General features: G+C 38.5%; 1 protein-coding gene across 1 annotated transcript in view; it reads right to left on the minus strand.

Moving 5' to 3' along the window:
- pebp4 (phosphatidylethanolamine binding protein 4) overlaps positions 1–15,978 on the minus strand; it is an 84,437-nt gene extending 68,459 nt beyond the window's left edge. Inside the window, exons 1-3 of the mRNA XM_028579323.1 lie at positions 15,868–15,978; positions 13,799–13,905; positions 13,377–13,503 (exon numbers count right to left, since the gene is read on the minus strand). Of these exons, the coding sequence (XP_028435124.1) occupies positions 13,377–13,503; positions 13,799–13,905; positions 15,868–15,870 (237 nt within the window). The 5' untranslated portion in view covers positions 15,871–15,978. The remainder of the gene's footprint in view (positions 1–13,376; positions 13,504–13,798; positions 13,906–15,867) is intronic.
- Between the last annotated feature and the right edge of the window lie 1,273 nt (positions 15,979–17,251).

A 17,251-nucleotide genomic window follows, 5' to 3' on the forward strand; every position in this document is an offset into this window, starting at 1 on the left:
AATTCAAGGTATTACATTACACATAGGGTTGCCCTGATACAATTGTTTAATTTCCGATAACACACACACACACACACACACACACACACACAGTACATAGAAACTGTGGATACTTGGCACAGCCACCATTATGGGACAGGCATGCCACCCCTTCTAATGTCAGTTTAGTTTGTAATGAGGCAGGAGGTCTATCCACAATTAAAACCATAATGTAACTTGGTTATATTAATAATGCAGGTTTTTAAACCAACATACTTTATGCAAACTTTCTCACATTACTGCTAATCAGTTACTAAAATAGGGTTTTAAAAACATTTGAGGTGAGAAATAGGCAATAAAGTCAGTTTTAATTTGTCACTGAATTGTATTGAAGTGCTGATTATTAAAAACAAACTCTACTTGGGTTGATTTGGCTTAACCAAGAAAACATGATCAATAAATGTATTGGGATAGTATCTTGTTATTGTCCTTAACTTAAAAGTGCATATTTTTGTTTCTTTTTTTAACATGGAGGATGAAAATGAGGACAACATGGACTAAACCATGAAGGTGCTTGTGATCCATAATCCTGCAGCCAAGGAGCATACAGCAGATGTGTCGATTGCGATGGAGGGAAACAAAGTGCTGAACGTGTGTGGAAACCAAACCAAGGCATGTGTGCTGTTGATGGGATTGATCTACGCTCTCAAACTATATTCTAAGAAGCTTGAGTATACTTAAAGTATTTCAGAAACTCTTTTGGTGCTTGACAGAGCAAAGCTGCTCAAGAAGGTCCAGAGCCTCAAAAGTAAGCTAATGATGAACTGTTTGTCACCGTATTCAGGCACAGACTGTTTCCTGGGAACTTACTGTTGGTGCTGAAGAATGCTCACTGTACAATGCAATCAGACAATTTCATCTCCCAAAGAGCAGTGTCACATTGAAATTCACTACATTTAAATAATGCATATCATCTCATGGATCAATGTTATTCAAAAGATACATATTGGTTGAGCAAGGACTGAACTCAGTGTGTTCCTGACTGGTACTAGGCTGTCAATTCATTTAACCAAAGGGACACGGTGTTGAGATGTGGAAAATGCTGTTTTTTGTTCAGGCACAGACTGACTGGTTATCTTCAACAATCCCATAAGGCTTTGCAAATATCTGCATATGTTCCTCAAACATATAAAAAAATGTAAGATGTTCATGTTTGGTATAACAAACAATTTGGAATCCACATATGAAGGGTTTAAGAAACTTGTTTCAGTTGAATATGCAGAGTGGAGAGGGTTCTTTTGTACCTCCTCCTGTCCTTATTTTTTTGAACATTTCATTGATTAAAAGAAATTGACATGATCAAATATCTCCTGTGTCTGACAATAATTTTTTTAAAGTAAAGTTTACCTTCCCTGAATAAGTTATGATTAATTACTCATACTGTTCAATAATTAACAATTATTAAGTATTAAGTGCTTACAATCAAGAGGTAATGTTACTTACTTTTTATAAGTAATCAGTTGTGTAATTTATTGAGAAATATTAGGTAGACTTTACCTAATTTCTTTTAGTGTATCATAGCTGTTAAACCTAGATACGCTTCACTCAAAACATGTGGTGAAATCTACCCAAACAGACTGAGTGCAAATTGTTACCTCACATTTATGGAGTAGATTCTATAGGTTGCTTTTTACAGTGCATGACATGCTGCTTTTTGGATGCTGTATATAGGCGTCAGTGGTCCCCTAATACTGTATCTGAAGTCTCTTTTATATAGACCTTAGTGGTCCCCTAATACTGTATCTGAAGTCTCTTTTATATAGACCTTAGTGGTCCCCTAATACTGTATCTGAAGTATCTTTTATATAGGCCTTAGTGGTCCCCTAATACTGTATCTGAAGTCTCTTTTATATAGACCTTAGTGGTCCCCTAATACTGTATCTGAAGTCTCTTTTATATAGGCCTTAGTGGTCGCCTAATACTGTATCTGAAGTCTCTTTTATATAGACCTTAGTGGTCCCCTAATACTGTATCTGAAGTCTCTTTTATATAGGCCTTAGTGGTCTCCTAATACTGTATCTTAAGTCTTGTTCCTGAAATTTAGCCTTGGTACAGAATTACAGCCACTAGAGCCAGTCCCACAATGAGCTTTCCTTAGAATGTGCCATTTCTGTGTCTGTAGCTTGAAATGCTATTGAAGATGAGAAAGAGGGGGGCAAGGTGGAGGGTGGGGGTGTGGTCTTGACCAACTGCCACTTTGCTTGTTTTCAAGCCATGATGTCTCTCGCTTTCTCATGGGTGGGCCAAATTCTCTGGGCAGGCAAAGCAGAGAAAGGGGAGGTAACCTTGCTCCTTATGACCTCATAAGGAGAAGATTCCTGATTGGTCCATCTGAGCTTTCATTTTCTCAAAGGCAGAGCAGGATACCCAGGGCTCGGTTTACACCTATCACCATTTCTAGCCACTGGGGGACATAGGCAGGCTGGGGGAACGCATATTAATGTTAAAAAACCTCAAAAGTGAAATTTCCGTGCCATGGGTCCTTTAAAGGCAGGATTGGAAACTAATTTAGCCAATTTAGTTGGAGGAGATGCTACTTTCAAATCTTGCTAGCTTTTCAACATTACCAACCATGCCTTTAACTGTTGTTGCCGTCAACTTCTGTCAGCTTAACTTAACTGTAACGGCCCCAGAAAGGACCAGCACTGCTCTGTGCTCTGTACCCGGCTCACAGTAACCTTTTCCCGGCTAAATTTAACTGTAAAGACGGCTAACCTTAACTGCCATGTGACCGGTCATCATGGGACCTACGGGTCGCCATAATATCGTAGGATATTGCATACATTTTTGTACGATATCATATGAACCCGTTCATGAGAATGGGTTGCAGACATTAACTTTTGCACGTTCTTTCAACAATGGACGGTTACATTTTAAGACTTTGATAGTTTGCTATGTAAGTAAAGTTGACCTCTCTATCAACACTAAAAACGTTCCCATGTATTGAAGCAAATAAACTAGTCTTAAGAACATCAGGGTCGGTTGAATCGGCTTTGCATGTTGAATCACCTCCTTTAGTCAGAGCTTTTGCCAAACACTGAAAATCATTTTCTCCAATACTGCTGCCTGCATAGAAACCTGACCATTGTCATCTGTAAGAGCATCCCAGAGCTTCCTTAATCTGTTCTTATCCTCCCATTGATAATACAATACATTTTTATGGTAATTGAAATCACATTTTACTCGCAGCCACAGAGTAAAAAGTATTGCTGTCTGCCTACGCTCTTCAACCAAATGTAAGGTGAAGGAATACCATGCTGCAACAGCAGGGGTACAAAAAGGGTTGCTCCAAAAAATAAAATAGACTGTTAGCTGTCTGTTAACTGTTAGTTATAAGCGAATGCATGGGTGGAGTGGAGGGGAGAAGAAAACAGGAAGAGGAGATGAGAGAAATAACAAGGCAGGGCTGTGCAATTAATCAAATTTTGATCGCAATTTTTATTTCGGCTCCTAACGATCACAAAAACAATGTAATTGAGAAAAACGATTATTTTGCCCATTACGTTTTGCAAGTAAACTTTTATTTTGTCTTGTGTTCTGAAGGGGAATTCAAAAAGTTCAATGGGAAAAGTATGAAGGGAAATTTCACAGTTCAATGTGTTTTCACTGTTGATTTGTTTAATCGTTTTGGATGTTTTTTTAAGTTCAATAAATGCAACATCTTTTCAAAAGTCAATGAGGAATCCCGTTAAATAATCATCATTTCAATATTGACCAAAAATAATTGTGATTATGATTAATTCCATAATCAAGCTTCCCTATAAGAATAAGAAGGTATAAAAATATTGGTCATGAGATATACAGTAGATGTGTCAGGTGCATGAGAGACGCAATATCCTTGTGAGTACTTCTGCTTGCACCTAGCGGTCCACGTGCCGCAGCGTTGCTTCATAAAGTGCAAATTATTATTCTTCTGTGTGGAAAGGTGGTTTAGGTTTATTGCCTCTCTTCATTCCACTGAATATGCATAATCAATCCAGCGCTCCTGCTAGCAGAAGGTTGTAAATCTTTCCTCTTCAGGAAGCTTGCATGAATCATATATGTTGTGTAGTAGTGGGCAATGACTGAATGAAGCGGGACACGGGTCAGCTTAACAGGGTGTTATAATGACAAAGCGGAACATTAGCTAAGGAAATAAAGTCACTGAATCTCGGCCAAACGCGCTTATTTAATCCAGCAGAGCCAAAAACACCCACCTGATGACACTGAATATGCAATTAGATGGATATTACAAAACATGTTTCACTTGTTGACCCTCAAAGGATCAAGTAAGGGCCTTGTCTGTTCATCTAAATATATATCCTTGACTCTCAGCTGACTGAGACCATTGCCTACTGAAAATAAAACCCCTGTCTTTGCACTCTCACATCCCCAACATGAAGACCTATCAGGAATCCTGCATGGGTGGACATGTAGGCTTTCCTAGGAATGACATGGTCTGCTAAAGAGGAACCCCACCCTCGCTTTCTCCGGCATGCCAACACAGAGGAGAGTGGGCAGCGCTGAGACGGCAGCCTGCCGTGGGCACTGCCAGGCTTAAAGCTGCCCTGTCGTCATCAGAGGCTTGCAGAAAAGAACGCTGAGATTCACAAAAAAAAAGAAAAAAAAGAAGAAAAAAAAGAGGAGGGGGATCGTTGCATTTAAATCCTCTCACAACGCCCCCACATGTTTTAGCAAAGCATAAAAATCATTCACAGAGAGAGAGAAAGCGAAAAAGAAAAAGATAGAGGGAAATAGAGAGGAAACAGCTATTAGCAGCAGTAAGCAAGCTCAAGAGATCATAGTGAGGCAGCTCTAATCGCAGTAATGGTTTAAACCCTCATTCCATCCACCAGATGCAAGAAATGTCTACCAAAAAAACAAGGCTTTGAAAATCCCCCATGTCTAAGAATGTGCCCTGTGGCTATGGTCCTTACTAAAAATGAAAAAAAGAAAACTCCAACTCAACTTTTGGACTAACTATGAGGTAAACATAGCTTCTGTGGCCTGTGATGTTTACAACGACTACATCGAGGAATGATGAGAATGTCTGTATCAAAATAAAGGCACAAAACTATTTTTAAATTATCTGTAGCATACATTAATGTCAAACATAAGAATGCTCTAGTGGATGCACATAAGACCAAACTCTCTGCCCTCTAATATAAGTTCATTATTTAGTTAGTGATAAAAAAGAAACAAGAGACAGCACTTTTCATTGAGTTGACTTACTTTCCAATAAACCAGAGCATGTTTTCCTCCCATCCCTGAATGCTATTTGGAGTAGCCAGACCCTCCTTCAGCGTGCTTTGGAGGAGGACCTGGCAAAGTGAGGCTATGTCTAACTAGACTAAAATATTTGACAACACACCTAACTTGAGAAACCATATTTCACGTTTCTTGTATTAATCATCTGTTCATTGGATCATTACAAATATGATATGTTTTAAAAGTAGCATGTAGTCACACGGCAAGAAAAAATAAATCACGTAGATCAAGGCTGCCCAGTCTGGGGCCCGCGGGCCAAGTGTGGCCCGTGCTGCCTCTTTGTTTTGGCCCGCCATGGATTTGACATGCTCATGCTTATTCTCCTCTTATTTTAAAAGAAATGACTACAAAACATACATTTTATGCAGTTAAAAAGTACGTAATCTGAGTTTAACGGCAATGTAAAGCACAGTGCTGGTAAACTTCCCATTTAAATTACATACATACGTTTTATCTACGGAGAATGGCAAGAATTACGGAATTCTTCAACATCGACATTTATTTTTGGCCCGTGGCCTTCCATCCAGATACATTTTGGCCCTTCATATGAAAGAATTTGGGCACCTCTAATGTAGATAAATAAAAAATGTTGATGCATTGATAATCGTTTTATAACCGCATGGTAGCCGTCTGAGTCACGAGGTGCCTATAGATTCTCATCCTTATTAAAATCCTGTCATCAAGCTGTTCACAGAGTACATTAAAAGCTCAATCAAACACAAAGTTCACGATGGTTTAAGAAGGTGAAAGCTCACTTAAACATTAGTTGCACACCTGGATGAGCTGACATGTAACCAAATATATACACAGCGTTTTAATCCTTTCTAGTTCAGAGTTATTTGGTTATTTTTGGAATCTTCTTAATTTCCACTTTTCTTTTATGATGTTCTGCAGGCAAAGCTTTATCTGTTTTCTGTCATGTAGCCAAGTTGTTTGGTTTTTCAAAGAGCTTCTACTAACATGAGAAACTCATGTAGCCCTTTATCTCTGTGAAAACAAATCCTAAAAGCATTTTGGCACTTACAGCAGATATTGCTGTTGAACTGAGACACTATGAGCGTATATTTTTAACAGGAAAGGTGTTACAGTAATACATCATTTTGACATTTAGAAACGACTTTCAGCAGTCCATCAGGAATCTGCATCTTTATAAAACAATTAATAAATCAACAGTAATGTTGCTGCAGTCTAATGTAGAAAAATATCTTTTGTACAGGTATATCAGGATTTTACTAAAAGTGAAATTGGATGATGACCAGTGCCAAGCATCTTCTTTGTTTACATGATTCATCAGGGAGCTGACTTTCTGACACAAGAGAGTGATTTTAACTTCTAACTGAAGATATTTATCTTGTGAACCTAGAAGATGTTGGGTCCAATAACAGCTTTGGCTCCTCACCTCTAGAAGTGTCTTTAAAAGACTGAAGTTAACAGATATTTCTGTCTCTTACTGAGAAAAGTCATCAGGTTTTGAGACTGGAGCAAGAAGCTGGGTTTTTCAGCTCAAACATTGACCTTAAAGGGTAACCACCAATCCTATGTTTTTGTGTGTAAGTGACTGATGGAAACAACGATCTTTGACATTGTTCCAGTATTAAGCAAGATCGCTGAAGTTGGCAGCGGCAAAACAAGCTACAAGCTGCCCTATTAACAAGCTAAGTTAATAGGGCAGCTTGTATTTACCTTCACAAAAGTGCTCATTTTGCCACGACAGATCTCAGATTAATATTATAGTGTCTGACAACATTATGGGAAGGATCCCTACAGAGATAGACCTTTAAAACCTCTTTGAGACCTTTCTGTTTAACCAGAAACAGCTCTGAAGTCGCTAGCGCTAAACCCACCAGACTCCATTTAAAAAACAATACTTTTAGCGTGTATAGAGCCAACATATTTTCACATGTAAATCGGTAAACTATGTGTTTATTTCAACCCAAACTAAAGTTGTGATGGTTGGAAAAGTGAAAAGACGACCCAAAACGGATTTTCATAGTTTTATTTTGTTTCTGTTGACTTTGAATGAAGTGTATTTTACAATGCTTAAATTACTGTTTATTTACATGGAGTCTGGTGGCTTTAGCGAACGCAATCTCGTGGATGTTTTTATGTTTAAAAAAAGGATCTAACTCTTTAACTGAGAGGTCGACCTCCTTAGAAATCCTTTCCATAATGTTGTCAGACACTTAATTTAATTATTAATCTGAGCATGTCAGCGGCAAAACAAGCACTTTTGTGAAGGTAAATACAAGCTGCCCTATTAACTTATATTGTAGCTTATTTCGTCGCTGCCGACTGCAGCGACCTTGCTTAATGCTGGACCAGTTTCAAAGATTGTTGTTTCCATCAGTAACTTAGACACACACACACACAAAAAAAACAGTAGTTACCCTTTAATTTCCACAAAGACACTTTTCATGAGGTCGCTGTTCTATGTCATTTTGGATATTACAATTAGGACTACAGGTCAAGAAAAGCTGGTGAACATTTGTTGCTCTGCTTGGGTATGACCCATTTAATTGGTGTTTAATCTTCAGAGAATTCATTGGCATTTACCATTTATTGTAAATAAATTCTAATCAGACTCATATTATGCATTCCCCTTTGAAACACTAGCTGTATCCTTAAACTTTAAGCCTGTAGTTATTGTACAAACATGGCACAGTATTTCAAACCTTCACCAGGAAATGAAAACAAATGCTTTATCTTCCACAGAATTCTAGTGTTGCAGAGTTCAGAGGTTCATTTATTAATTACACTAAGTGAATTAAAGTGCATGTCTTTAAAAACTTACATGGCAACCTTCAGCATTCTGTACTTTAAACTAATTACAATATTTTCAAAACATGTTCCCATGAAATAATATGGTCAGGTCTGTTTCATTTCCAATCCGTTTTACCACTTTGAACTTTATTTATGAGACTAATTGTAACCAAGTCATGTTGTAACAGTTTAGTCCCATTAGCCAATACATGTCCCACTTGCTTTTGAGGCTTCGGAGTATAATTAGGATTTCTAAAAATGCTTCACATACACACACACAAGCCAGCTTTAGCTAACACATAAGTTTGAGTGTTGAATCACAGTTTGAACACAGAAATCTGCAGTTTCTGTGGCCCTTTGCTTTTGTTTTTGGTTATGAGCACCTATTTAGAGGCGAGTTTATGGGACTACTGCCCATTGCGCCCCATTACAGTTACTCAGCAGGCATGCATCCCGTCGCAGTAATGAAGTGGGTGTTGCAGTGGGTGGATTAGAAACTGAGCGGCCACTATTCTGTATTCTTGCTACTGGATACAAGGGCTGAGTGGCAGAGAATAGCAGCAGCGCTGGCAGCATGGCACAGGGACAGAAAGCGTGGTGGACAAGCGGACCAACCACAGAACCAACGGCAACAATATGATCCTTCAACAGTGTGCGCTTACTTAAGTGTCAGGAGAAATGGAGAATTACATTTCAAAGCCCAGTAAATAAAGTTGGTATTGATTTAATCTAACGTGTAATCTGTTTTGGTGTCTGACACGGATTCTGGCAATAAAAGAGAATCATGTAAGACAGCATTATAGATAATACGACCATAGATCAAATGGAGTTTGGGCAAGAGAAGGGCAATAGATCATGTTCAAGCCAGACTGCTTAGCTCTGGAATTCATAAACTACTTCCTAAATCGAGGTGGCTTTCAATTTAAGTTTTCAATTTACAGATATAGGATTTGGTGCGCGCTTGATGCAATTTCATTGTCAACTTCAATAGAGGTTCTATAGATTGGGAGCTGCGTCTCTCTCAATTTGCTTCTCAACAATAAAAGAACATGATCCACTGAAAAATACACATATAGATAAATTAATCTTACACATCTTAATGAAGCTCTGTGATAATTTTTATATCTGGCATGATGAGAGTAGGTATTTTTATAAGAACATACTACACGTTAGGGCTGCTCACTGTATTAGTGATTGTTAGGAGCCGAAATCAAAATTGCGATAAAAATTTGATAAACTGCACTTCGGTGCGTGTTTAGGTGTCCTTTTCTCAAGAAAATGTCACCTTTTTCAATTTATTTATTTTTAAACTGCAATTTTCCCATACATTTTGTGTCTCTTGGTGGATTTTTACGTCTCCTTGTAGTCGTGTTGCGTCTCTTTTTGGTCATTTTTGTTTTCTTTGGGGTTGTTTTGTCTCTCTGTGGTCATTTGGCATCTCTTTGTAGTCGGTTTGTGTCTCTTTGTGGTAGTTTTGCGTCTCTTTATCACATCATTTTTGGACCATTATTATCTCCATATCTGTGTCTAAAACATTGGAAAAGCTAGAGCAGATAATAAATAAATACCACTCAAAAAGTTTAAAGTCAAAACTTGCAAAAGAAGTCCAACTACAATCATTAGATCTGAGAAAATTCTTTCAGTGACATTCATTTACCTTGTGCCCAAAAACGGCTCGGGTGCTGCACCTAAACATTTTAATGGCAGGAAAACCCTGCTATATGTCTTTGAGCCCTACCTGATTGACTGTCGACCCATTTCCCAAACATGTTTCTCTTTTCAGTTTATGCGGTATAAAAGTTATTTGAGCTGTAATGTTAATGCCATTCTCTTCTCAAAAGCATTTCTTTTGTTTTATCATCACCAAATGTCATTCTGACATTGCAGTTTATATATTCTTAAATCATATTTAGCACAAGCATAGTATGGATGTCTTATCTAAATCTAATATGGCACTCAAGCTTCAAACTGTAGTGTTATTGCTTTACTTTCAATTACAGCCTACTCTTTAAGATAAATTAAATACATACGCTATATATATTTTAATCTCAGGGTCATGGTTTTCTCTTCAGTCTTTATATAAATAAGTAATTAATTTAATAAACCACTGAAGAATACTGATTTATACACTGGTGCTCTAAAGCGCACACAGCTTTGTGTTCTGTCTGCTGTAATTTAATTTAATAACTGTAATGACACCAAACTGAGGATGGAAATGTCTAAACAGAGATTACAGAGATTTATCAGTCAAAATAAGTCACTGAATTATGAACGTTAATGACAGTATTAGCTTCTCTACAATGTATGTTATCTGACGTTCTGGATAGTATAAATTGTGGATAGGACATTACTTTGGTTTATCAGTGGTTCAGCTAAAGACTTACAAGTATGATGTGCTAGCACCACCCTCTGGTGACAGAGATTACTACAGTGTATCAGTAATCAGAACAGGTAATGCAGATAATACAAAGTGGCACAGAAGCTCAAAGCTAGAGAGAATGGACTGATATTTTAAAGGGCTCATGTTATGCTCATTTTCAGGTTTATAAGGTTATATCAGATTAGGTTTACATGGTTTAATTTTTAAAAAACACCATCATTTTATTGTACTGCACATTGCTGCAGCTCCTCTTTTCACCCTGTGTGTTGAGCTCTCTGTGTTAGCTACAGAGTGGGACATCTCACTTCTGTTACGTCTTTGTTGGGAGTCGCACATACGCAGTACCTAAGTAAGGACTACTAGCCAGTCAGAAGCAAAGTATGAGGTCGTGCCCTGACAGTACCTAGGTAAGGACTACTAGCCAGTCAGAAGCAGAGTATGAGGGCGTGCCCTGACAGTACCTAGGTAAGGACTACTAGCCCGTCAGAAGCAGAGTATGAGGGCGTGCCCTGACAGTACCTAGTTAAGGACTACTAGCCAGTCAGAAGCAGAGTATGAGGGCGTGCCCTGACAGTACTTAGTTAAGGACTACTAGCCAGTCAGAAGCAGAGTATGAGGGCGTGCCCTGACAGTACCTAGTTAAGGACTACTAGCCAGTCAGAAGCAGAGTATGAGGGCGTGCCCTGACAGTACCTAGTTAAGGACTACTAGCCAGTCAGAAGCAGAGTATGAGGGCGTGCCCTGACAGTACCTAGTTAAGGACTACTAGCCAGTCAGAAGCAGAGTATGAGGATGTACCATGCTAGCGGCTAGGTGAGCATTATAACGTGTGTTACAAAGTGACCACGTTGGTCTCTGAAGTAAAGGCTGGACTACAATAGAGCTGTTTGGAGCAGTTGGTGAACAGTGTTTTCTGTTGGAGATGGTAAGTCCCTTTGGAGGGGACTTTGGGCTTTTTCACTTAGGAAAGCCTATAACGTGCACAAAAAAAGATATATAACACAATAAAGGAAAGGGAAAAAGCCAGAACGCATAATATGAGCACTTTAGACATCTTTATTAATTAATTAACGCTTATACTTTTAAAGAAAAACGCTGTTGACCTTTTGTTTCTTTTGACAGTAACATAAAGCCTGTTCTGTTGAGGTAGAGATGCAACTGGTTTGATCTATCACTGCACTCTAGTGTTAACAATAAGCATGTGCATGTTTGCCAAATAACAGAATATACACAAAGACAACATTTCACACTTAGTAAAATGTCGAAAGTATCTTTGTCTGAGTTTCTTTGTTTGATGAGAAAGACCTTTAACATTAACCTTTTAAAATCAAGTAAAAAAGGTGTTAAACACTGTAAACATTTAGCAGATCAGACCATTTCTGACAGTTAATGCCGGCAAGATGTTTTTACACTCGATATTTTCTTGCATTGAGTATTGTTGTACTGACCGGTCACTTACATATATAAAACACTTTAACAAATAGAATTACCGTATTTTCCGGACTATAAGTCACACTTTTTTTTCCTACTTTGGCTGGTCCTGCAACTTATAGCCAGGTGCGACTTATATATCAAAATATATATAATTTAACATGTTTTTAAATGTTAATTGATACTGAAAACATTACCGTCTACACCCGCGAGAGGGCGCTCTAGGCTTGTGACAACTAGAATGCTGCTGCTAAAGACAACTGAGAAAGAAAAGAGATAAACTGCAGGTAGTAAAATATGCAGCCGAAAACGGTAATCGAGCAGCAGAAAGAAAGTTTAAAATGAGGGAGAAAAGTGTGAGGGACTGGCGAAAAGGTGACTCTTACTGCAATGAAGAAAACAAAGAAAGCTAATCGGCTAATTGCGGGCTGAAAGCGAGATGGCCAGAGCTGGAGGAACAAGTCTGGAGGGGCTGGTCAACGGTGCAGTTACTGTACGTCTCCACGCCTTTTAATACATCCATGCTCCACGCCCTGGTAGCTAGTTGTTCTGTGTGCTATTGTATAGTTGAATAACTGTTAATGTGTTACGTTAACAAATCGGACACCTACCGTATTCAGCCTGTTGTGTTGTGTGCTATTGTGTAGTTGACAGATGAAGAAAACAAAAATTCTAAATAAATGGGACTTATAGTCCGGTGCGACTTATAGTCCGGAAAATACAGTACTATTCAAGAAAGCTATAAAAGTGTTTGATAATTAAAAAAACTCACATTTCATCATCATAACATTCTAAAAAATATAATTTCTTAAGCTTTGAGAATTTTTAAATATTCTTGTTTTTTAAGGCTTTGTATGGGTGTGATTACAGGGGACAGAGAGTTGTCATATAAATTTAGTAGACCACATTTGGACAAACTGTGCTGTCAGTAAAGAGAAGTAAATATTGGAATAGCCGAGCACGTGCAGTAAGGGAGTGCCCTCCATATCCTACTTTTAAGACTCATCTCAAACAATGGCTCAAAGCAAAACAAGAACTGTGCTCACTTTTTACTTGACATGTTGCATAATGTATTTTGTCCTCTTCTATTTGTCTATTGTATCTATATCTTGCTAGATGTTAATTAGCATTCTTGCTAACTCTGCTAATGTTGACATCTTGAATTTCTACTAATGTTCATTAAAGTGCTCTGCTCTCTTAATTCCTCTGTTCTATCAAAGAAAGAAAGAAACAAAAAAGGCAGACACAAAGAGATGAGGATTTCCTTTTAAGAACTGTAAATCTGATGTCAGTTTAGAATCTATCAAATATATTTCTGTTCTGTGACAGTTCGGTCAACTATTTAATAAGAAAAAAGTGGAAACTGTTCTCTTATTTAATAACCCACAGTTGTTTAATTATAATAACTGTGCATGTAAATGCCGGCCTACTAGAACTATTTGATTACTCTGACACGCCACAACACAAACAACACACACACACACACACACACACACACACACACACACACACATCTTACTATTTGTGCTCCAGGGAAGTATACATTTGGTGCATTCCAAACTGTGCTCATCTTTTCTCGAAGGTCCTTTGGAATTACGAGGCACTCATCAACATCCAGTTCTGGATAGACGACCTCTAGTCCACCCCTTTATTGAAAAGACATAAAAGATTAAACTCAGGCTGTGGTTTTGTATTACATTCTGTATCGAGGGCAAAGTGAACAGAATCACACCTTCAGATAAACATATTTAACTTATTATTCAACTTATTTAAAAAGGTTCCCATACTGCCATTAACAGATGCTTCAGTGCAACATTAAGTGAGCAAATAAAGCTTCAGTTCAAACCCTTCCGTCTTTACCGGGTTACTTTTATGTATGGTAAACCTATCATTGTAATGTCACTATGATCACAGCTCCCTGATGCATTATGGGCTACTTACTGACAGAAAGAAGCATCCAGAGAGCTCAGGGCGTCTGGTGTTGCTTCCACACCACGGTAAAGCCCCAAAACACAGGCACATAAGACCAGAAACGGCAGCGGCACAGCCTGCAGAACAACAGTGTTCGCAATTAGTCAAGGAGTACGGCTGCACGATATGATTAAAATGTCTAATTGTGATTATTTTTGACTGATATTGCAATTGTGATACGATTCCCGATATTGGTGGGAATGACATTGTTCATTATTCTCATTTTTTATTTATATCTCATAATCATTTATTGTGATTTTGATAAAATTGCAATTAATTGTGAGGCCCTATCAAGGAGTCATTATTTTCAATAGACAAATGAGTTGTGTTTGTTTAAATATGTTAGATTTAAATAGTGCAGCCCTTTGCCAAGCAATACAGTCCGACTGACACACAGCTAAGTACGTCCTGACAGTCATGCTCAAAGGAGGTTGTTCACACTAGTCGTGTGTCCATCTAATTGTCAAGCAAATTTTTAAAATGTTGCAAAAAAGTAAAATGCGAATTAGAAGCGTTTCCATCAACTGGTTTAAAGCAAATAAACTAGACTACGCAAAGCGTAGTTTCGTCACAAGTTGACGTTATGCGTGGTTGGAGATTGCAAGCCGTTTTGCTAAATCAAAGAGTTCAGAAGCTAAGTTCTTTGGCTAAATGGAGAGAGGTAACATTGTACACGTTGTCCACCTGTGCCGAATACGGGGTTGTGGCAGAGCCATTTGGTGTCAGCAAGACAACCGTTCACCGACGAGCGGTGTGGAGAAAATCAGATATCACGATATTCTTGACCAAATACCTCGATATCGATATTGCGGTGATATTCTAGGGTTGAGAATTGGGGCTTTAACAAAATATCTTCACACTTAGATTTTAGATAAATAATCATCAGTAATGTGGACATAATGTCTAAGTGGGCAAAAGGCAGTTAATAATAATAGAACAGCTAGAACACTCTGATAAGTTCAGAAAAGTACATCACTTTACTGTAATGCAGCCTTTAAAACCAGGAAAAGACAACACTTGTCATATCACGATATGACGATATCCAAAATCTAAGACGATATCTAGTCTCATATCACGATATTGATATGATATCGATATATTGCCCAGCCCTAGTCACACTTTAGTCTTTTCAAAGTCTTCTAGTGTCATCTAGTGTATTCTAGGCATAAACTGACACAAATTAGACCAGCAACCCCCATTTGTCTCCAAGATTATGTCCCAGGGTCTGCCGTCTGATAGGGTTTCTGCTTTTGGATATTTAATTACATCGTGTACAGTACAGTACAGTATGAAACCCTTGACCAACATAGCCACACAATATGTCATTGTGTTACTTATGGATGGATTAATAATGTCAGTGACAATGAATTATTCCCCTTTTTGCTGGGATCACCCTGGAATCCCCTCATGACCCTTCGGGGGTCCCCGGACCCCACTTTGGGAACCACTGGACTAGACAACACATCAGCTGCACTACTCTGCAGTGATGAGAAGAATCCTAGTTTACTTAACAACAATGGCTCTTAATTGGTCAATGTCACTGTTAAATTACAATATTCAAAAATGTGTCACGCGCGTTAATTTACTCCAACTGAAGGGGACACGCGGCAAGACATGTATTACGTGCTGCTAATGCGTTTCTATATTTAAAGTTAAACTTAATAGTAACATTTGGCTAACTTCCTCCTGCAACAAGAGAGGGGCACACAGCGCCCTTTCGTATTACTTTCAGTTTATTTTTATTCCATGGTAACTAAATTGTCTATACTTATATTGAAATGACACAAGAAGACTTTAGACAATTTTAGACGTAGCACATTACACAAATTAGCTTAAAGTTAGCCTGCACCTGCTTTTAGCTTGTTTATGATATGCAGTGTTAGTGTAACCTATCACTTTAACGTTACACGTCGAGACGTTCAATGTTTTCAATGTTTCAAGTGTCAGTTGAGACGGAGAGCAGACTTTAAATTAAATATCACTGCATACAAACTACAGTCTTCGTACGGTAGCTACATTCATTTTTTAAATAACATTACCATATCTCAGAAGAAGTTGTCCACTTGTGTTTTGCTGCAGGTTTCCTCTTCTGGTTCACGCGCAGTTGCTGCTGCAGCCTCTGCGCAGCGCACGAGCCTATAACATTACCTACTGACCTGTGTTGTAAAAGTCAAAGAGTTTAGGAGGGGGGGGGGCAACTTGTGGTTAAGTGCCTTGCTCAGAGACACATTGGTTGATGTATCGCAGTGGGAATTGAACCCAGATCTCCCACACCAAATTGGCATGTGTCATATCCACTGGGGCCATCACCCACCCAATAGATAGTATTGTAGCTGAATTTGTAGAATGCTGTGTGGACTAGCCAGACCCTCCTCCGCAGCGCTGTGGAGGAAGATCTGGCAACGCGAGACTGTAAGATCAGCAATGCTCAAACTGGTGGCCCTGAGATTTTATTGCCAGCTATTATTTGGCCATATTGCTTCATTAATTCGGTTAAAAAAATGTTGGGAGAAATTTGAGTTTCTCTGCTGACTCAAACAGTAAGTAGGCTAAGTAAGTAACATTTTGATTCAAAAGTCAGTTAACCTAAAAAGTTTTGAACAATGTGATGTTTTGTTAACGAATAGCTACAGGCATATGTTTGTTGCATGTCATTTGTGAGAATTGTGAGAAAAGCTACAGGCTAGCTAACTGACGTTTTAGCTAGCAATAAATACAGGCTTAATAGAGGATCTTTGGGCTAACTACTGACCTGTTAAAGGTCCAATGTGTAGGAATTTCGCCCATCTAGCGTTGAGATCATATATCGCAATCAACTCTCTCTGCACCACGCAGTTCAAAGTAGGTATTACAGCTGCGATAGCCTTCACGCTTGAAAAAGCCGGTCTCTTGCTCTTTTCAATCTCCTTTTTCTTTTTATGGGCAAAGAAGAAGAAATTTGGATTTTGAATATGTGTGGTCCTCCATGTTTCCTCCTGGGAAGCTACGATACCCATTAGCAGCATTAGCAGCTGTGAGTTTATCATGTGACAGCGAAAACGTGAAAGGTGGAGCAGTATGTCCTGTATGTCCATTACCGGCTAACGTATTTCAAGATGGAGCATGGATATGGAGCGTCTACCCCAGTTCATGCAAATGCAAATGCAACATTTCAAGCCAAAAGGAATACTTGGAATTGATGGTGGAGGTAAATATTCATGAAAAGGACAAGTTTGTGAACGGGCAACACAGATTTTGATAATGAACAACTAAACACGTTACACACTGGACCTTTAAAGTGCGCTTATTATGCTCATTTTCAGGTTCATAGTTGTATTTAGAGGTTGTACCATGATAGGTTTACATGGTTTAATTTAAAAAAAAAACACCATATTTTTGTTGTACTGCACATTGCTGCAGCTCCTCTTTTCACCCTGTGTGTTG

Source organism: Perca flavescens, chromosome 5 (genome assembly GCF_004354835.1).
Source record: "Perca flavescens isolate YP-PL-M2 chromosome 5, PFLA_1.0, whole genome shotgun sequence".
NCBI lineage: Eukaryota > Metazoa > Chordata > Actinopteri > Perciformes > Percidae > Perca > Perca flavescens.